This window comes from Diorhabda carinulata, chromosome 2 (assembly GCF_026250575.1).
Source record: "Diorhabda carinulata isolate Delta chromosome 2, icDioCari1.1, whole genome shotgun sequence".
Classification (NCBI taxonomy): Eukaryota; Metazoa; Arthropoda; class Insecta; order Coleoptera; family Chrysomelidae; genus Diorhabda; species Diorhabda carinulata.
In genome coordinates this window covers 20,663,657-20,683,389 of record NC_079461.1, presented here as the reverse complement: position 1 = coordinate 20,683,389, position 19,733 = coordinate 20,663,657, and the positions used below count along the sequence as shown (strand labels likewise).

At 30.6% G+C, this 19,733-nt stretch overlaps 8 protein-coding genes across 8 annotated transcripts; 4 read left to right on the top strand and 4 right to left on the bottom strand.

The window, feature by feature from the left end:
• Positions 1 to 572: 572 nt before the first annotated feature.
• On the bottom strand, positions 573 to 4,053 carry LOC130904193 (WD repeat-containing protein 36). The gene is made up of 5 exons (XM_057816816.1): positions 3,269 to 4,053; positions 2,892 to 3,215; positions 2,235 to 2,682; positions 2,024 to 2,175; positions 573 to 1,970 (listed from the first exon to the last, which is right to left on the bottom strand). The coding sequence occupies exons 1-5, from the start codon at positions 3,876 to 3,878 to the stop codon at positions 850 to 852; spliced, it is 2,655 nt and encodes an 884-aa protein (XP_057672799.1). The 5' UTR covers positions 3,879 to 4,053; the 3' UTR covers positions 573 to 849.
• LOC130904199 (autophagy protein 5) lies at positions 3,977 to 6,655 on the top strand. Its single transcript, XM_057816827.1, has 4 exons — positions 3,977 to 4,453; positions 4,506 to 4,630; positions 5,425 to 5,622; positions 5,722 to 6,655. The coding sequence occupies exons 1-4, from the start codon at positions 4,092 to 4,094 to the stop codon at positions 5,829 to 5,831; spliced, it is 795 nt and encodes a 264-aa protein (XP_057672810.1). The 5' UTR covers positions 3,977 to 4,091; the 3' UTR covers positions 5,832 to 6,655.
• Positions 6,656 to 6,740: 85 nt separating this feature from the next.
• Positions 6,741 to 8,770, bottom strand: LOC130904196 (protoporphyrinogen oxidase). The gene has a single exon (XM_057816825.1). It carries the CDS (start codon positions 8,479 to 8,481, stop codon positions 7,084 to 7,086), a length of 1,398 nt encoding a protein of 465 aa, XP_057672808.1. The 5' UTR covers positions 8,482 to 8,770; the 3' UTR covers positions 6,741 to 7,083.
• Positions 8,771 to 9,218: 448 nt separating this feature from the next.
• Positions 9,219 to 11,685, top strand: LOC130903869 (aspartate--tRNA ligase, mitochondrial). Its single transcript, XM_057816228.1, has 8 exons — positions 9,219 to 9,435; positions 9,490 to 9,729; positions 9,781 to 9,924; positions 9,980 to 10,201; positions 10,259 to 10,609; positions 10,661 to 10,969; positions 11,059 to 11,268; positions 11,317 to 11,685. The coding sequence occupies exons 1-8, from the start codon at positions 9,364 to 9,366 to the stop codon at positions 11,683 to 11,685; spliced, it is 1,917 nt and encodes a 638-aa protein (XP_057672211.1). The 5' UTR covers positions 9,219 to 9,363.
• Positions 11,686 to 12,343: 658 nt separating this feature from the next.
• LOC130904197 (protein CNPPD1) lies at positions 12,344 to 14,306 on the bottom strand. Its single transcript, XM_057816826.1, has 5 exons — positions 14,001 to 14,306; positions 13,851 to 13,944; positions 13,573 to 13,778; positions 13,374 to 13,502; positions 12,344 to 13,270 (listed from the first exon to the last, which is right to left on the bottom strand). The coding sequence occupies exons 1-5, from the start codon at positions 14,040 to 14,042 to the stop codon at positions 12,551 to 12,553; spliced, it is 1,191 nt and encodes a 396-aa protein (XP_057672809.1). The 5' UTR covers positions 14,043 to 14,306; the 3' UTR covers positions 12,344 to 12,550.
• Positions 14,307 to 14,816: 510 nt separating this feature from the next.
• LOC130903768 (uncharacterized) lies at positions 14,817 to 15,669 on the top strand. Its single transcript, XM_057816032.1, has 2 exons — positions 14,817 to 15,124; positions 15,178 to 15,669. The coding sequence occupies exons 1-2, from the start codon at positions 14,923 to 14,925 to the stop codon at positions 15,609 to 15,611; spliced, it is 636 nt and encodes a 211-aa protein (XP_057672015.1). The 5' UTR covers positions 14,817 to 14,922; the 3' UTR covers positions 15,612 to 15,669.
• Positions 15,670 to 16,939: 1,270 nt separating this feature from the next.
• Positions 16,940 to 18,253, top strand: LOC130890959 (cyclin-C). Its single transcript, XM_057795419.1, has 4 exons — positions 16,940 to 17,126; positions 17,185 to 17,291; positions 17,344 to 17,550; positions 17,607 to 18,253. Exons 1-4 carry the CDS (start codon positions 17,095 to 17,097, stop codon positions 18,059 to 18,061), a joined length of 801 nt encoding a protein of 266 aa, XP_057651402.1. The 5' UTR covers positions 16,940 to 17,094; the 3' UTR covers positions 18,062 to 18,253.
• Positions 18,254 to 19,043: 790 nt separating this feature from the next.
• On the bottom strand, positions 19,044 to 19,652 carry LOC130890958 (PAXIP1-associated glutamate-rich protein 1). The gene is made up of 2 exons (XM_057795418.1): positions 19,285 to 19,652; positions 19,044 to 19,226 (listed from the first exon to the last, which is right to left on the bottom strand). Exons 1-2 carry the CDS (start codon positions 19,488 to 19,490, stop codon positions 19,049 to 19,051), a joined length of 384 nt encoding a protein of 127 aa, XP_057651401.1. The 5' UTR covers positions 19,491 to 19,652; the 3' UTR covers positions 19,044 to 19,048.
• Positions 19,653 to 19,733: the final 81 nt, after the last annotated feature.

Sequence of the window (19,733 nt, the reverse complement as noted above, 5' to 3'; positions counted from 1 at the left end):
TTGGTTTTTAACTTATTTCAAAATTCTCCTTCACAGGTTGCTATCCTCCACTTCTACGCTCCAATATCCTTCAAAATTGCATCCAACCATTTTTTCTTTGGTATCCCCTTCTTCAATGGCTTTTTTTGCAAATCTATTTCCCGGCATCCTACTTGTATGTATGTATGTTCCCAGCCCTTCTTCAAAAAGGACCAGAAGATATCCTGCCTGAGTAGAAACAGTCTAGAGCTGGGGTACATACCAGACCATTGGTGAAGGGCCAAAACAACCTTCACAGATCCCAAATCCTTCTCCTTCCCCTAGTTGTTTCTCTGGTCGGTTTATGGAGGTATAAAGTCCTAAAACTCTTGCACAAGTTGGATACCCTGGGATGATCTTTCCGTACTAAGTCCTAAAACTCTTTCCGTGCTAAGAACTAAAACTCTTTCCGTACAGTTTTATCCTTATTGGAAAGATTTCCAGAGCCCCAGATACTTGTAGACTAACTAGAAATTCAAGTTCTTTTTTACAATTAAACTCAAATTCATAAAAGTCATAACTCCACTTGCTACTGGATATAAAAAATAAAAAAATTTTGTGGAATCAGTATAAATTTTATATTTTTTTAGTTAAAAAATAATACATATATACAAAATAAAAAAAAATCCCGAGGTCCTGTATTAATTTGAAGGTTCATCTTGATTATTAATAATTTTTAACTGTTGCTTACTGATTTTTTATCCTACACCTTCCTATAGATGCATCACTTCACACTTTGTCTACCATTAAGACCTGTATCATAAGAATTCATCCGAAGATTCTAATTTATTTTCTTCAGTCAAACATTTCTTCATGTTTCCACTATTCTCATTACATAGTCTTCAAATTCTGTACAACGCAAATGCAATACAATAACTTCTCCTGTAACCTGTCACAAGCTACACCGTGGCAACTCATGATGTTAGGTAAGTAGTCTCTGAGCAATTTATTTTGAGCAATACAACTGCCGTGAGCTTTCAGAAATACACTCAAATAAGCTTCTGCTAATTCAAAGTCTCTATTGGATTTCAATATGCACTCGACGCACTTCATAAATTGTAGCATCACCTCCAAAGATCCACCGTTATCAGGAGAAAGTGACTTTATTTCAAAATCTGTCATAGATGGACCGAAACTTTTTAGTTTTTCAATAACCATATCAAAGTTTATTGTTGTTTCCATTAGTAATTTTCCAAATTCAGTTAAATTTTCAAAACTTATTGGAGTTACAAATTTGCTTTCCTCTTCAGATTCTGGTTTAACATCGAATTGGATATTATTTATAGATGCTATTGTGGGAAGGAAGAAAGGTGCTGCTCTCGGTGTCTTTGGTGGTTCTTTTGGTTTATTTCTCTTTTTAATAACATCAAGGTTCAATAAATTTTGCCACCTAGATGTGGAAAGTCCTGACAATGTTATTAATTCTCGATTTATTTGTTCAGGAGAAATAAATTCTTCAATGTTTTGTTTTTCTTCATCTACTTCTACTTCCATATCCCTACCACTTTCCGGTAAAAGAACCAACGGAGGACCATCACTTGGAGTAATACTTTTCAATGCGATTTTACTATAAATAGTTTTGTTACTCCAAAGAAAGATTCCCAAATAATCGACATGCGCTGTAGCTAGAGATTCTCCCGTTGGCGACATATCCAAGGATATACAAGCTGCGTCTGTAGCAAATTCATCTATTAATTGACCTGAAGGTATATCCCAAGTTCGTATTGAACGATCCATTGAAGCAGTGATAAGCCATCTTGAATCTGGACTGAAAGTGACATCTGTTAGTTGTGCTGTGTGACCTGTAAACTTCCTAACGATTCTCTGAGTATCAATATCCATTATGTAGATAGAAAAATCTTCCATTGCCATAACTAATAAGGAACTTTCCCTATGTGAGCGGAAGAAACTGATTTGTTCTTCTAAAGGAATTGTTGCCAATGGATTGGTTCCTAAAACATTTGTTATTAAAAATCTCCTAAATGTATCATAAGATTTGAATTACCTTTGCATTTGAATCTCCAAAATTTAACCTCACAACCACCTCCAGTAATAATTACCTGATTGAGAGTATCACTTGTAACTCCACGTACTGGGTTAGAGTGTGCTTTTTGGTTTCCATATGAGTCTCTCCAGATTCCAGATTGCATATTAAATCTACAATATTAAAAATGATAAGTGAGAACACTTATTCTACTATATATGAAAATTTTTACCTATCCACGTGTCCGGTACTGTACCCAACAATAACAAAATTGCCACAATGTGATAAACATAAACAAGTTGCTGTAACTTCTAAATTAACATCTTTATTCTTTTTCTGAAACCTCTCTGGTAGCAATTTCAATTGTCCCATTTTAACTTTGTCATAAGACCAAGTTGTTACCAAAGTTATATCAGAATGTATGGCTGCAATATTGTCCCATTCTTTTTCCCTAGTTGTTTCAGAAGTGAACTGTATAATTGGTGGCATTTTTAGGGGATCTTCTACTGCTCTACCTCGTTTTTTACTTATTTTTCTATTGTAAGAAGCTTTTCCCATACTTTTATTGAACTGTTCAGTGCGAGTGTTGAATATTCTTAATGTAGAATCACCAGCACAACTCAAGATGTTGTCACCATTTGATCCATGAAACCTTATGTAAGTAGGGGCGGACGAATGACCTATAAGATAATAGTATATTGTTTTATTAGTGAAAAAAGTAATTTTACAAAAAGTACATTTCTCAAAAAACTTTCATCCAAGAGAGTTGTTTCTGCAATTAACATATAAGCCTCATATAATTTTTTAAAGAAATTTTTAGGAAAGTAACTTTAACCAGACTAATGGGAGGAAGATTTTCTTTATTATATTATTACATTATACTATTTACCTTCGCGTATTCGTAGTAATCTGGCACTTCCATTTGAATTATCAAAAATCCACAATTTCAAAGTATTATCTGGAGATGATGTTACAACAAGAGGCTCATTTGGAAGAAATACCATTCCGGTAACAGCTCCATCATGGGCAGCTAATAACTGATTTTCAACTTTCCTTTCTTCTAAATTCCAGAACACTATATGACCACAGGCACTTCCAGTTGCCATAATGGGTGACCCATCTGTTCTGAATGATATCGAGGTAACCATACCCCAATCTTGATTAAATTCCATAATAGTTTCATCATATTTTAAATTGTGAAGAACAATTCTTCCTAAATTATGTATATTTGTAATGATATCTTCAAGTTAAAGACAAATTACTTACCTGTGCTCAGACCAACAGCAACAACATCAATTGCTGGTGCTTGTTCTAAACAAGTAACCGACGCTTTCCAACTTTTAAATGCGTAAATCAATTTTGCTTTGTTAATATTCCACAGTTGCAAGCTTCCCGTATCACTGGCTAATAATATTTTGTTGATGTAAGTACTTGGATGCATAATGGCACTTATATTAAAGGTACTAAACAGAAGCTCCAAGTATACAGTTTCAGCCTTTATATCCCATATTTTGATATTATTAGATTCATCTACAGAAATTAGATGAGCTCCAAAAGGTATCATTAAATGTACTTTTCTTTTATGTCCCCTATAGCTGTGTTTTAATTCGGTACCTCTTCTCCAAGCATATATAACATTATCTACAGCCGTATATACATGATACGCATCTGAAGTCATACAATTTATATTGTCATGGTGTAAACCACTTACACTTAATAGGCCGAAATGTGATATTCCATAAGTATGAAAAGACTTTCCAACACATGTTACGATAAGATTTTCTTTTCTGCTTTTTATATATCTAACTTGTAAAGGGATGTGATTACTAACGTATCCTAAACCTCGGCAGGGTAAAAACACTTTACTCCCTGTCATTTTTTAATAAAATATTTATAATCGTATATACATAGTATTATACAAACACGTGTGGCACTGTTATTTGAGGTTAGTTAGTTTTGAAATGAAGTTAGTAACAATCTTCTTTTTTCTTCTTACGATTCACTAGCCCTACTAAATATGAGAATTAACATTACATCGTTCTAACCCAACTATCTGTATCTTTTTGTTTCAAAGTTAACGCTATAAGCAATGGCAAACGATAGAGAGATTCTCCGCGAAATTTGGGAAGGAAAATTGCCAATTTGCTTCCGTTTAGATGGCGAAGAGGTTGCCGATGTTCGAGAACCAGATCCATTTTATTTAATGGTTCCACGACTTAGTTATTTTCCGTTGGTTTCTGATAAAGTGAAAAGGCATTTTATTAAATACGTCGACAATGAAAAATCAGAACAAGAAATGTGGTTGGAATATAATGGTCAACCGTTGAAATGGCACTACCCGATAGGGGTGTTGTATGATCTTTTATTCGATAAAGATGAACTCTTGCCGTGGAATATTATTGTTCATTTTGATAAATTTCCAGAGTCGGAAATATTTCGGTTTAGCAATAAGTAAGTCCCCTCAAATTTTTAGTATGATAATTTAAAGTATTAAAATATTCAGGGATATGGTGGAATCTTATTTTATGTCTTGTTTAAAAGAAGCCGATGTTTTGAAACACAGAGGACAAATAGCAGGAAGTATGCAAAAGAAGGATCACAATCAATTATGGCTTGGATTACAAAATGGTAATATTCACAAAAGAAAGAAATATTTTTCATTTTTTAATAGTTTAATTTTTTTTGTCTTATATTTTTATTGTTTATTTGTTATATCAGGATTGTCTTTGTTGTCTGAAGTTAATTATACTTCTTCCTGCTAACAATACACGGCCGGATTTAGCATTTTGGTGCCCCTAGGCTCAATATTTTTTCCTCCCTTTTGTCTAGTTAAATTTATGTTCCTAAAATCTTTATTAAAAAATGTTATTAGGCTTATAATATGTTAATATCTCTCAACAAAGCAAGTTTTTTTAGGAATTTACTTGGTTCTGGGCTTAACAAAATGCACTTATAACATTTTTATGTATTAGGTAAAAAGAGTGGGACTGAAACAAAACAATTTTGAGTCCACAAGCATGAACTAGGTACAGGACGTATTGCAGAGTTATGGGTATATATTTTCATTTCTAGATGATTTTTTCTCTCCACTGTGTGACCCCAGGGGGCTTATAACTATCAGTTTAATTGTTCCTCATAAGGGAGTTTGCAAATTATTTTTTGTGTACTTGAATTTTTCTTGATTGGTAATTTAATTTGCAACAGAACTATGAAAATATGATCAACCCAACCACAGTTTTGATATCTTGATTATTAATTCTATTTTTTTGAGTGTTTTTTCCTTTCAAAGTGTCATTGATTAAATTACAAAGTCTGTCATCAGCAATTTTTCCTTTACCAGCCATTTTTCCCAATCTTTAGCTGTACCTGTTTCATGGTGTCATCATAGATTAGTTCAATGTTTCAATTTACTCGATTTTTAGATAAATTTGATCAGTTTTGGGCTGTAAATAGAAAACTAATGGAAGCAACAAACGATTATGAACATTTTAAGTATATTCCATACAGGTGTTATTTCGAAAATGGATATAAACAGAAATTAACACAACCAGTGACTGAAAATGGTACCAAAAAAACTCTACAGGATCTAATACATGAAATTTTTCCAGAAAATACTAACGGTAAAATTTAATTTAAATCATTAAGATAAAAATAATATATTTAAGTCTAGCAAAAAGATATTTATGATTCTTTATTAAAAATCGTCTATTTTTTTGCAGTAATGATAAAAACTCACGGATTAATTCCTCCCTTAGATACACCGTTGCAATGGCTTTCAGAACACCTAAGTTACCCAGATAATTTTCTACATTTGTGTGTTGTTAATTGAATTTTAATCTATTTTATAAGCGATACATGTGATTTTTTTTTCTATGGCCATAGAAAAATATGTATAACCATTTAGTTGTGGTATTCTAAAAAACACTCGTACATTTATATATAAGCATAATATACTCATTATTAGTACTTTACCAAGTTATTAGTGTTATTATTAGCGTTTTTCAATGTACATTATTGATGGTATATCAAAAATAGGGCACAACCAAATAATATGTGAACTTATAGCATTTATACTTTTATGAAATAATTTATTTGTGTCCGCACTAAAAGTTTACTCATTTTTTTAACAAAAATATATTCAAGTATCAAGGAATTGGTCATGAAATTTTTATTAAAAGCTTACATTTTGGTGATAACTATATTTAAATTAGTCTTGACCCAATTGACTGAATTGCTACACCTTGCCTCAAGTGGCAGGGACTATTTCATCTTGCCTTAATCGATTGATAAATATTTATGAAGTTACTTTTGAAACTTCTCCATTGACGACTCAGTCAGACTTAATTAGCTTCCTTCAAATCACTGTGCTAAGTTTAAGAAGAACTGGCCAAAACCCCTCCTCTTATGGTACCCTTAGACTCCTCAGGAGTGGTTTTGGGGCTTCGGGCCCATTTAGACTTTTAATCAGCTTCCATAAATACTGAGAGGGGTCTTATGTGGGGAAAAAAGTGTTTTTGTTTAAGAGCTTTTAACAATTTCACATGCTTTATTATTCTGGTTGACTTAATTCAACATTATGTATGATGTTAACTAAATCTTTACAATATCTGTTAGTTTTGATTGATTTTGATGTAATAAAATGGTATGATAGCATTAAGTCTCTGATTAGCACTGCCTGTTGAAGTATACAGGGATACATTGTTCCTTTTTGTTTTCTAATGAAGTAAAATGACTCAAATTGTATATAGAAAATAGTTTAATTCAAATTCAATTGAAAACAATTATAAAAATTGAACTATTATTATCTAAAACTTATAAAATGGTGATAAATTATTTAAATATAAAGCAGGTAAATTAACTATCTATTAGAATCAATTTTATCCTTGAGGGAGACAAAATTTTACATATCAATCACAACTTGTAACGAAACATCTAGGACTATCAGGTGAAAGAACATGAAAATGTGTCAACAATTTTTTAATTCTTAAAAATTAATGTTTAAACATAATTAAACCGGAGATGATTAAAAAATAATCCCCAAACTTTACATTAAAGTATCACAGTCTAATTGCATTGAAATATTACGAAAACAACTTTTCTACAGCATTTTTTGCAGATAATATAACATCATTGACTCCAACACCATAGTAAGAGGACCCACATAATGATAGAGGCAATTTTTTATCATCTATGTATTTATTAATATAACCCAAATTTTCGTTATGTCCTACTTTATATTGCGGAATGCAATTCTCTAAAATGCTCACTTTAAATTTAACCGGTGTCTCAGTTATACCTAATATTAATTTTAATTGTTCCAATGCAATTTTAAATATACGTTCCTTATCAGGATGTTTACCAAAAAGTTGTTCAAACCACGCTCCACCCATCATAACTGTAAGCACTGTATTGTCACCTTTTGGAAAACAACTGCTGTCATAAGTAACACCCAATATCGGTAATTTTTCTTTCGGTGGTACAAGAAACCCGAAACCTTCATGTTTTAATAATGGTTTGTTATAATACACATTCACTACTGCCACTGTTACACTTTTAATTCGTTTTAAAAACATTGCTAACTCAGGATGTTGTGATTCTAATAATTTTCCTAAACTTTCAGAAGAAATTGTACTAATTACTTTAGGAGCCATAAGTGATTTACCACTTTCCAGCTCTACAACAACCCCATCTCTAGATATTTCTAATTTATTACATTTACTATTCAATTCAATACTAACATCATTTTTTATAGAACAATCAAGGGCTTTAGTAAGACTCTCTAGTCCATTTTTGAAAGAATAAACATTCCATCGTTCTTTTTTTGCTTTTAGAGCCAATCCTTTTAAAACATTTCCATTTTTTCTTTTAAATGCATTCATCAATAATCCTTTATAGATATTTCCGTATCGTTGTTCGTATTCAAATAAAGTTTTCATTAAAAAATTAACACTTATTTCCTTTGAGTTTCCAGCACAAATACCACATATCATAGCACTTATTAAATTATCTGCCATCTCTTCTCCAAATCTTCTCTTAGTAAATTCATAAATAGAATCATCCTTAACGTCTTTTTTAACAGCAAATATGTCTTGTAGTAAAAAACTCACCAAGGGTTTACTAAAAGGTGGCAAAGTTTTGAACAAACCTTCTATAGAAGATGGAAGAAAATGTAGTTGTTTATCAACATATATCATACGATTTTTTGCTGCTGGGTGGTTTGAATAAATTGGAATAACGTCTTTTATCAAACCAATATCCTCAATTAACGATAACGTGTTCGAAGCAGCTGGTCCGTGCGGTCTTATTGTTCTTGGTCCTTCTTCAAAAATTATATTATTGTCCACAGAATTTGACTTTATCCATCCTCCTAAACGATTTGAAGCTTCTAATAATGCGATTTGATATTTTGGACTTTTTCGTAGTAAATAATATGCGGCAGAAAGGCCTGATAAACCACCTCCTAATATTACAGCTGACATTTTTTATATTTGAGGTTATGTTATTGTATGCAGTAAATTAACTGACTAGTAATGTATCATCGCTAATAATCGATACTTTTAAAAATGAAATATCGATTTTTTTCAGTGTTTCTATTTTCACTAAAATACATACAAAATCTTTCATTATGAATTAGGTCTTGAATTTTTGCCACTATATATTAAAAATCGGATAAACATTTATTTTTAACATAAATTTTTGCTCGGCGTTGCATTATATAAATACAAAAATGAAACAACACCATTTTCACACATATACGATGTCGACGTTTTAAACGTATACGGTTTCTTCGTGTCCTCTGTCACTAGCGTCTATGTAGTCACAGTTTGCTTCTATTTTTATGGTAGTCGATCGGGTTAATGGACATAAATAAAAAAATCGCGTTTGTTTTTACATTTGTCTTTGTCTTAGAAATTACAGAATTTATTGTTTAATTCTGCCTCCACGTTTTTTTTGTCTCATTTCTGTCTTTATACATGTAAGATGTCTTGTCACACAGAACTGGACGAGAATTAAATTGCCATAAATAAACAATTTAATAAATACTATGAAAGACTTGCCGTATATACGGAAATCGTGTACATTTGAATGGTATCGCAGTACACAATACACTACTGTGTGATTAGTCGCTGTGACGGAATTTTAAGCCGTGTCAACTTGCATGTGTGAAAAGGGCTTAAGATAAAAAATCGTTCATGTGAAACGATTATCATCGATGAACGATATATCGATATTTGAATAAAAACTTTTATATCCATGCTACAAATGACTTAATATAGGTGATCTGTGATACGTACTTAAGATAAATTAATTTTAGTACTTAACACCATAGTTTTCGAGATATTCAAGGTAAATGTAATACTATGAACGTTTCAAAATTATATACTAAACATATAATTTTTTCAACGTTGGTTAAATATCTGAAGAGTGATAAGGTAGCAGAGGATTCAAATTTTGCTAAATGATTAATAACAAAGATGATTTTGTAGTTATATTTCAACAAGAAAATAAATATTTCGAGACCGTATTGTAATCACTCAATATCGGTGTCATATAAAGATGAAAACTGTAGAAAATATACAAATAGGACACATACATGTGGTGGTTTAAGAAGCACAGATGTTGGCGAAAATGTAGTATTATGTGGTTGGTTGGAGTATCAAAGAATGAATAAATTTCTTGTTCTTCGGGATAGTTACGGGCATACTCAATTATTGATTAGGGATGATGTAAGTGAAATAATTTTATAAATTAATATAAAAAAATAAGTTTTTGTACAGGATTTACAGACTCAAAAACTATTAAAAAACATTCCGTTTGAATCAATTCTAGAAGCATCTGGAATAGTATTGAGCAGACCACAAGAAATGATTAATAATAATCAACTTACAGGTGAAATTGAAGTGCTAATAAATGATTTGAAAGTAAGAGTTATATTGGCTTATAAATCCATAAATTTCACATGCATATTATTTTCAGATTCTTAATAAAGCGGAAGAGAATCTACCGTTTAATATAAGAGAATTCCAGAAGGCGAAAGAACCTTTAAGAATGCAATACAGGTATTTAGATCTTCGATTTTCACGTATGCAAAAAAATTTAAGGTACAGATCAAATTTACTAATGCGAATGAGACAATTTTTGTGCGGCAATGATTTTGTAGATGTCGAAACACCGACTTTATTCAAAGCAACTCCTGGGGTAAGTAAAACGTAAATATACACCTTGTAATATGTGTAAATTAATTATATATTAAAGGGTGCTCAAGAATTTATAGTACCGACAAGATTTCCTGGTCAATTTTATTCTCTAGTCCAAAGTCCTCAACAATTCAAACAAATATTAATGGCAGGTGCAATTGATAGGTATTTCCAAATTGCTAGATGTTATAGAGATGAAGGGGCTAGATCAGACAGACAACCGGAATTTACACAACTAGATATCGAAATGTCCTTCACTAATATCGAATCTGTTATCAAACTCGTAGAAGATTTATTCGCATACAGTTTAGAATTAAAACCAAAAGAAATTGAGTTTAGGAAAATAACTTACAGCGAAGCTATGGAAATATATGGATCTGATAAGCCTGATTTAACTTTTGACCATGAAGTAAGTGATGGTAATTAACCCAAAGGTGTTTTATTTTTATTATAATTTTAGCTGAGAAACTGCACAAATATTATAAAGAAAAATGAAAGTTTAATAAGAAATGATGATTTTGGAGCTTATTTTATTAATTTCCCGAAAGAATTGTCGATTTTAAATAAAAAAATCAAAGAAACAATGGAAAATATTTCAAAGAAATTCAATAATGCTAAACTTATGTTTGATATGGTTAAAAATAAAGAGGAAACGATCAATAAATTAGGAAAATTGTTATCAAAAGAAATAGCAAACGAATTTTTTTATGTAAATAATATTCAAGAAGAATCGATTCTATTTTTAGCTTTTGGAAATAAACAAGAAGTGGTAAGTATCTAATCTTCACTATTGTAGCATGAAATATCTTAAATATTGTCTTTCAGGTATATACAATATATTGAATAAATATTTTTCAGCTGTCTTTAATGGGAAAAATCCGTATTGAATATATAAATCTTCTAGAAAGTACTGGTATTACTGTAAGACATAAAGGCTTACACTTCTTATGGGTACTTGATTTTCCACTTTTCGAATTATCCGAAGAAGGAACTTTGAAATCAGCGCACCATCCATTCACATCTCCTCATCCGGAAGACATGGATTTATTACAGAGGGATCCATTAAAGGTAAGTCATCATATTTAGTAGCTATATTTAAAAATTTCACATTTTTAGATGAGGGCTCTAGCTTATGATCTAGTTCTTAACGGTCATGAAGTAGGAGGCGGTTCTATAAGAATCCACGATCCAAAATTACAACGTACTATTCTTCACGTGTTGAATATTAAACCGGATACCATGGAACATATGCTGGATATGTTGGCATCAGGTTGTCCACCTCATGGAGGTATAGCTCTCGGATTAGATAGATTATTAAGTGTTTTATTAAATACTAGCAGTATTAGAGACGTTATAGCGTTTCCTAAAAATTATGAAGGAAGAGATCCAATGAGCGGTGCTCCAAGTTATATATCAGATAACGATAAAAGATTGTACTATATAAGAAGCATTGATCAAGATGGAAATACATACAATGTAAAATAGATGTTTTTTTTTAATTTCCAAAGTATTTTAACAAGTTTTTGAATGAAACTTGTCAGAAGTACTTTATATTTTGTACCCAATGTTTTGTTCAGTAATAAGGTGAAGCTATGGTGTTTTATGTCAAGACCTTTGAAGATGCAGCTGGAGAAGTCTTTAATCAGACTTTTGAGTTTCGTTTAGTAATGGACAGTGAACTTTGAGACCAGCCTCTCAATATAGAAATTTATGAAAATATTAGTGGGTATAAGTTTATTTTATTATCAAGTTTTGGTTGAAGGTTAATTTAAACCCAACATTGATATATTCCACTACATAACACTAACATTCAAAATTACATATTTGGTACTTCCAATAGTCAATTAAATCACTAATTGAAGTCAAAAAAACGATTGGAATGATAATACTTCAACGATTAGAAGAAAAGAAGCAATGATTTTAGTATTAAGAGGAAAATTAACAACTCCTCTTCTTTTCACATATCCTGGATACATTAAAGTATTTTCCAAATTTTTGGTCCTTCTAAAAGTTGCTGGTTCAAATCAGCCCAAATAGAAAGATCAAATAACATAATTATATGTGATATGTGGCATTAAATTCTAGATCCAGAACATTAGAAACTGAGAATGAAAATTGGTAGAGGTAAAAATCCAACACAAAACCGTTAGCAATTTTTTATTAGGCACTTTAATGAGAAAAAAAAAACATTTAATTGCACCACAATATAATTTTTTATTCAAATGGAGTGATTAGAGGAAATAAATTTCGAACTAAACAAACGAAAAATAAAACTAATTTTAATCAAAATAAGTTAAAGGTTTCAGTTCAAATTGTAATTTGAATAAATATAAATTGGAGTCTTTTTCGATCAAAAATTAATACTTTCAGTGTAAATTCCAATCTTTATAGAATCTATCCACTCGGTATGCCAAGAAGATTCCATTTGATCTTGAATCCTGGTTTTAGTCGCTTTATGAATTTGATCCTCCAATTTAATGCGTTTCAAATTAGTTGTAGTAGTTTCTAAATAATTGGGTACGTTAAATATCGGATTAACAGTGAAATAAGAAACGAGTTCTGATGTTCTAGCCAACCAATCCATAACTGGATTGTTCCAATAGTCCCAAGAAATGTTTTCAAAATTCTTATTTTCGTATGTATCATTTGTTTTAATGGAAGCCAATAAAATACTCGTTTTTAACATTCCTATGACCCTTGGGGCTCTCAATTTATTATCAATGTCAGTCTTTAAGTCCAAACAAGGTTCCCAAATGTCATTTCTTGACTGTGTAAGTGGTTCTTTAACTTTTCCTTCGATTTTATTGTACAAAGTAGTTCCTGGTATTTGACTGGTCAAATAAACTGATCCAACTAGAGTTAAAACTCCGGCTAGATAAGTTAAAGCTAATACAGCTGAAACTGTTATCAAACAGTAAATTATTTTTTGAATTTCCACCAAAGAGGATAAAGTTTCGAGTTCTGTATATGTGAAAAAATTTCGCTGTTTTCCTTGCTTTAATGCCAAAGTTGATTCAATTTCTTTTAGTTTTTCATAGAATTTCGATTTGCTAACAAAGATATTCCATTTCTATAAAAAAATTTGATTTATTAACATTTCATATACATATAATCAATTAAGATTGTTGATAGTAGTTGATCAATTCGTGTTTTATTGAAATTATAGTACCTACTATAGCATGTAAAAACTCCTTTTCAAGTTTTATCAAGTCCTTTATTGGGATATTTCCTGAAATAGCCCATTCGTCTAAAAATACTTCATCACCTTCACCATCATCAAATAAAAATTTACAAGAAACCATCTAAAATTACATATAAATCATTATTAGGGGGTTTAATATATATTATAAGGATTTATAGTCGTGTTCATACCAATGAGACAAGAAACAAATCAGAAGGGGCAACTCTATCAAGATATTGTGAATTGCACGTTTTCAGTCTCTCCAAATAAAGAAGTGCTAATACTAGAGAGCACGGGGCCACACAAGCGTTCCTAGATATATCAGCAGCTTTGTAATAATGTAATCTATCCAAAGATTTTCCTTGTTGAGCTTCGGAAAATATTTCTGCCGCTAACTCTAAAAATAATATTTTTATTAGTTTGAGAAAGTTTTTTTGCCACATACGGTAACCTATATAGGATATCTCACCTGTTACAGGTAAACTCAAACAATCCGTTGCGGGCAATTTTCCATAATACAAAGATTTTGTTATTCTCGAAAGATATTTGTTTCTATCGCCAAACTACAAGGAGAATATGAGTCATATTTTGAAAAAGATATGGTTATATACACACTTACCATGTATGGTTTGTCTCCACAATCTTTAAATATTTTCGACATGGTAACTATTGTTTAAGAAGGAACTTCCTTGTTATTACAACATTTAAACGCTTCGTGGAATATAAAAAATATTTTTCAATTATTCTATGAAGCGGAAATTGGGAAATAAATTCTTCTTTTTTTATTAAATTAGCATATTTAATTTTAAACAATCCCGCCACTGATATTAAAATTAAAAAAGATGAAACTAAATTAAGATCCAGCTTGATTTGAAAGATGTTTCCTGCAACTTACCCAAGAACTGATTTAATTTTCTCTCTATTTTTAAATAGTTGATAAATTTATATGGTTTTATAATTTGAAAACAAAAGTGATTAAATTTCTTTATTTACTTATTGAAATCAAATTGTCAAATATGACATATTGTAAATATTTTCATGGTGATTCAATTCTGCTTGTTGAGTTATAATTGAGCTTTATTCATGTTATTTGTGCCTTTTTAATATAGGTTTAATCTTTTAAAATTGCCTTTTAGCTTCAAGTGGTAGCAATGACAAAGAGGAGTATAACAAGTTTTCAATTTATTGACTTAAATTCTTGGTATAAACTAGCATTTAATCTCCTGTTTCACCCTAAGTTGTAAAATTACGCCTAAACCTATTATTTTTTGAAGTATAAACTATTGTAAAATGTCAAATTAGTAGTTAAAGTAGTTAAATACTTCTAGATGGCACAAATGTGTCAAAAAAACAATAACATAGTCGTGAATCATCTAAACATAGATGATTTCTGTGAACTTTTAATCACATTACCAGGAGAATAGAGTCCTTGTGTATTGTCTTTGATACAATATCCAGTATGAATACAAATTCAAATTTATGACATTTCATTTTATACAAATGCCATTTTCAACTTTTCAAAATTATAGTAATTCTTAGACATGGCTTCTACAAAAGGAAACTCTAATGGTGTAATTCAAAAATATGTTATACCGTGTTGGTCTTCAGTACAACTTTCCGTAGTCGCTGCTTTTTGCCTAAAAATTTATTACGAGCAAGTAGTCGATAAAGATGTCCGTCATTTGGCACACATCTCTTATCTTATCATGATTGCGAATGCTTGCGCTGGATTATTGAGATATAGTAAGTAGCGACATTTTTTTTAAATCAATTTACAATAAAAATATTTTTTATAGCTAATGATGACACATATTGTGACCTCCGTATATTACTAGACTATGCCCAACTGGTGCTAACTCTCCCGTTAATAGTATCGGAATTTTTGTTAAAAAATGATGTCGCTCCTCCAGAAATATCTTACATTCCTGCCGGTATCGCTTTCGCGACATTACTCATGTTCATCATACTTGAATATAAACGACAAGATTTAACAGATTTAAACGTTATAACGAGTCTGCTTTGTTATATTATTGTGGGATGTTTCTATAATCTTTATGCCGTTCTTGCTGGTTTGAACTATGCTATAAATTATTTTTTTATCAAAAGAAAAGAAGGATGTTGTCTAAAAAAAGCAAATCAATTCAATTTATTAATGTCGTCTTTTGCTGCATTGTCTTTGTTATCTTTGGATCCCACCTTATGGGAAGGTTACAGTGAAGAAGAATTATAATGGAAGAATTTTCATATTAACATATTTTCGGGAAATTTTAAATAAATTATTGTCAAAACTTTCGCATTTTTTTTTATAATTTTCAATAAAATAACATTAATTGAAATAAACGAGAGTTGAAATATAATCTGTATAAATATCGATATATGTTGATTTATATTGATGTTTATACTATTCATTCATAAATACCAGTGTTATTTCATCAAAACACGTGTGATAAAATGCCTGAATGCTTATCGATTACATATCGAACCTAAACCATAAATAAACTAAAAAGCGACATCCTCTGGTCTAAGTGGATCTATATTTGTTCCACTCTGCGGTGAAACTTGATAAAGGAGTAGATTAATATAACGGTGGAAGGAGTACGATACAAATACAGAAATTCTCCATCTCGAAATTTTTCTCTGAATGGTCTCTACATATGTAACATATTAGTAGATCACAAATTTACAACTATTTTTATAATTTTACCGCATATTACGAATAATTCTTTAATTTGCAAATTTATAATGCTATTTATAAATTTATTGTAAACGAATGTATGACGTTAAATAATACGATATATACGCTCTTTTTTCTTGAAAAACCGTCTTGATATTAGGTCAACGTTTAATAGAAAGTCAGTTTCATGATTGACGTTTTGATATATTTCGGATTCTATCAAAATATAAAGTAAAAAAGTTAAAAAAAAATTACATTTGGTTTAAATAAACTAATTGTGTCAAATGTCAAAAATGACTAGGTGTAGTTTATGACCTTGACTAATCCAAGAACTTTTCAACAAGGAAGAGGATGGTCTAGTGTTGTTAATTTACAGTGGGTTTTGGGTTTGTAGTTGCAAATAAATTGAGTCCAATCTTGATCAATGTTCGATTTATTGAACAGGATTTCAAAAGTGCGTTCAAATAACAATAATAACGGAATAACAATTTCGGAGCACGTTTTTCTTTCGCCTTTCTTTTCGCTTGTGTCACTATTACATGAAACTGTCAAAAGTGCTTATCGCCTACTAATTTTTAATAAAATCAGAATACATTAGAATACATAATTACCAACTTTGACTCTATATAAAACAAAAGTATAGTGTGAAGTTGGATAGGGTCAAGGTTAGGTTGGGTTCGGGTCAGCTGTCAATTGATCAATTCTCAACATCTACTTACACAATTCAACTTTGCGACGTCACAAATTACAGAAACCGTATAGCCATCTTATGAAGGCTTTCGTTTTGGTAATATTATCAAGTCCAGGTAATATTTTTTAAATTTTTCGAGTTGATATATTGTTTCGCTTCAATTTTTCTGATCTCTTTCTGATGCTGTACTCATAACTAACCCCTATTTCGAAACTAATTTGCTATGAATTAATTTTTCTATGGTTTCACATTTATAATCGAGTAGGAAGATCGATTTATGCGAATCTTTGTATACGAGCACCTTTAAACATATTTGTTTCATTTTATTTATTATTTTAGGAAAATACTATGGCTGGAAATTTTTGGCAAAGCTCTCATTAGTATGTTTATTTATTTAAAAATACATAATCTTGGATCAAACATATTGGTCTGTTTTAGTCAACAATGGTTATTAGATAAACAAGATTTGATCAGGGAAAGACAACATGATTTAGCAATTTTACCCGAAGATGAATACCAAAAAATATTCATTTTCTTTTCAAGTGGTAAGTACTATATTTAATTAAATATTTTGGTTAAAAAATTCAATTATTTTAGTTATACAAACATTGGGAGAACAATTAAAACTTAGGCAACAAGTTATAGCAACAGCCACAGTATATTTTAAAAGATTTTATGCTAGGAATTCATTAAAATGTATCGATCCACTTTTATTAGCTCCTACTTGTATCTTTTTGGCATCAAAAGTAGAAGAATTCGGGGTTATATCTAATACAAGACTTATAACTACTTGTCAGACAGTCAGTATGTATATGGGTCTATTTGTAATATGTGTTACTATTTACTTGAATATTTTTTAGTTAAAAATAAATTTAGTTACGCTTACACTCAAGAATTTCCTTATAGGACTAATCACATTTTAGAATGCGAGTTCTATCTTTTAGAAAACTTGGATTGTTGCTTAATAGTATACCAACCATATAGACCATTGTTACAATTAGTGCAAGATATGGGACATGAGGAACAATTGCTCACTCTAGCTTGGAGGATTGTGAACGATTCCCTAAGAACTGATCTTTGTTTACTTTATCCTCCCTATCAAATAGCAATAGGTTGCTTACAAATAGCTTGTGTTATTTTACAAAAAGATCACAAATCCTGGTTCGCGGAATTGAATGTAGATATTGAAAAAATACAAGAAATAGCGAGGTATATTATAAATCTGTTTGAATTGTGGAAAACTTATGATGAAAAAAAGGAGATACAAGGACTTTTAGCTAAAATGCCGAAACCAAAACCTGCCCCCCAAAGATAGAAAATTTTAAAACTTTGTAATTAAATTGTTTCAATAGTTTTTTTTAATTATATATTTTGTATTTTGACTCAATTTATTGGTCAATAAGTATTAAAAAATAAAAATAACGCTTAATTTTGTATAAGTACTCGTATGCAGACTGAAATTGAATATTTTAAAAGTACTTTAAATAAATTGGACAAAGAAAGTGAATTATTCCTCAACGGTTTTTTATTTATTTTTTAATCTTTCCTACTTGATGAAATAACATTTTTAAACATTTCACAGTGGGGCTAAATAGCGGAAAAAATTTAATATCTTGAGAATCGATTAACATAGAAACCTGGTGTTGGTCAAATGAGTCTTGGAGCAAAAATATACATCAGATATATCTGTCTTTAGTGAAATTTCGAAGAAAATTAAAGAACTAATGAAGAAGTGATAAAAAAATCTGAAATTTTCGTAGAGTTGTTCTTATTAAAGCAAGTTGTAACAAGTACTTGGAGCAGGCTGTATTGAATAGGTATGGGGCCCTCCTTATATTCAGTAGAACCTCTGTAACTCAAACTCTAAGAAAAAGGCAAAAAAAGTCCGAGTTAGGAATGAAGCGAGCAGAAAGGGTATAATCAAACACAAGTTACATAGACCCCATATCAGATGGACTGATTAAGTTCAAAAAGACCTACAAACAATGTGTGGGGGACACGTTGCTGAAGAACAGACTAGTTTGGAGGTGAATTGACAAAGATGCAAAGGCTCACCCTGAACTGTTGTAGTATGAAAGTAACTGCTACAACTGACTAAAATAGGCCAATAGAAGCGTTTTGATTAATGTTTTTACAAAAAAATCCTTTAATAATTTGAGAAATTCTCTAGTCCCCCATTAGTTGCAATTTGTTATAAGATTTTATGAAATTTTCAGCATTGAATGAAAACCTAATGTAACAATTCTGACAAAATACAAGTTTAGGTGGGAGAGGAATTAGTGAAAAAGTTAAACATATAAATTCAATTTTTAGCTTTATTAGGTAATAAATTATGTCTCCGCATGTTATTTAAAACACTATCTAAAGACGTCGTCTTCTTTTTCGCACTCCCTTTAAGCGTTTCTTCGCCTTTGTTTCTAATTTTCAATTTTGGCGATGAAACTTCATCCATAAAATCGAAATCTGTTGGTTCTTCAGATCTATAAATAGTATAGCAATTAAAATTATATTGTTACGATATATACAACGAAAACAAACTCTTTATTATCATCTTCCTGGTCTGGTTCTTCGGTTGCTTCGGGAGAAGGTGAACGATAACCAGGACACTTCCAAATTAACTCTTGCATTTCTCCGTTTTCCAACATTGTATATAATCTATCAATTTCTTCGGGATTAGGTTCCCAAGGACCTTTAGAATCTTTTAGTTCGTCATCTGAACATTCAATATTCCAATCGTCTTCCATAGTTTATAAGTGGTTTATTTCACAACAGTAATTTAATTTTGTTGCCTTTTTACTTTTAAGCATATAGCCACAATAAAACAAATATCAAAATATTGATTTAAAAGAATGGATTGCACGAAATAGATAAACAAACTCATACAATCACTGCTACATTGGAATTTATAATTTATTGCTGTGTTTTTATAACTGTAATTATTTTTTACAAATATGCTCTCGAAATAACTTTCTCAAAATCACCGTTTG

Coding starts and splice junctions, on each gene's coding strand:
- LOC130904193 (XM_057816816.1), bottom strand. CDS start 3,878: ATGACAGGGAGTAAAGTGTTTTTACCCTGCCGAGGTTTAGGATACGTT. Junction 3,216..3,268: donor TGCTGTTGGTCTGAGCACAG/GTAAGTAATTTG, acceptor TACATAATTTAG/GAAGAATTGTTCTTCACAAT. Junction 2,176..2,234: donor AGTACCGGACACGTGGATAG/GTAAAAATTTTC, acceptor TTAATATTGTAG/ATTTAATATGCAATCTGGAA.
- LOC130904199 (XM_057816827.1), top strand. CDS start 4,092: ATGGCAAACGATAGAGAGATTCTCCGCGAAATTTGGGAAGGAAAATTG. Junction 4,454..4,505: donor ATATTTCGGTTTAGCAATAA/GTAAGTCCCCTC, acceptor TAAAATATTCAG/GGATATGGTGGAATCTTATT. Junction 5,623..5,721: donor TTTTCCAGAAAATACTAACG/GTAAAATTTAAT, acceptor ATTTTTTTGCAG/TAATGATAAAAACTCACGGA.
- LOC130904196 (XM_057816825.1), bottom strand. CDS start 8,481: ATGTCAGCTGTAATATTAGGAGGTGGTTTATCAGGCCTTTCTGCCGCA.
- LOC130903869 (XM_057816228.1), top strand. CDS start 9,364: ATGAACGTTTCAAAATTATATACTAAACATATAATTTTTTCAACGTTG. Junction 10,610..10,660: donor ATTTAACTTTTGACCATGAA/GTAAGTGATGGT, acceptor TTATAATTTTAG/CTGAGAAACTGCACAAATAT. Junction 11,269..11,316: donor TACAGAGGGATCCATTAAAG/GTAAGTCATCAT, acceptor TCACATTTTTAG/ATGAGGGCTCTAGCTTATGA.
- LOC130904197 (XM_057816826.1), bottom strand. CDS start 14,042: ATGTCGAAAATATTTAAAGATTGTGGAGACAAACCATACATG. Junction 13,779..13,850: donor TTTGAGTTTACCTGTAACAG/GTGAGATATCCT, acceptor TATTATTTTTAG/AGTTAGCGGCAGAAATATTT. Junction 13,271..13,373: donor AGGAGTTTTTACATGCTATA/GTAGGTACTATA, acceptor ATTTTTTTATAG/AAATGGAATATCTTTGTTAG.
- LOC130903768 (XM_057816032.1), top strand. CDS start 14,923: ATGGCTTCTACAAAAGGAAACTCTAATGGTGTAATTCAAAAATATGTT. Junction 15,125..15,177: donor CGCTGGATTATTGAGATATA/GTAAGTAGCGAC, acceptor TATTTTTTATAG/CTAATGATGACACATATTGT.
- LOC130890959 (XM_057795419.1), top strand. CDS start 17,095: ATGGCTGGAAATTTTTGGCAAAGCTCTCATTA. Junction 17,127..17,184: donor TTTTGGCAAAGCTCTCATTA/GTATGTTTATTT, acceptor GGTCTGTTTTAG/TCAACAATGGTTATTAGATA. Junction 17,551..17,606: donor AACTACTTGTCAGACAGTCA/GTATGTATATGG, acceptor AATATTTTTTAG/TTAAAAATAAATTTAGTTAC.
- LOC130890958 (XM_057795418.1), bottom strand. CDS start 19,490: ATGGAAGACGATTGGAATATTGAATGTTCAGATGACGAACTAAAAGAT. Junction 19,227..19,284: donor CAGGAAGATGATAATAAAGA/GTTTGTTTTCGT, acceptor TACTATTTATAG/ATCTGAAGAACCAACAGATT.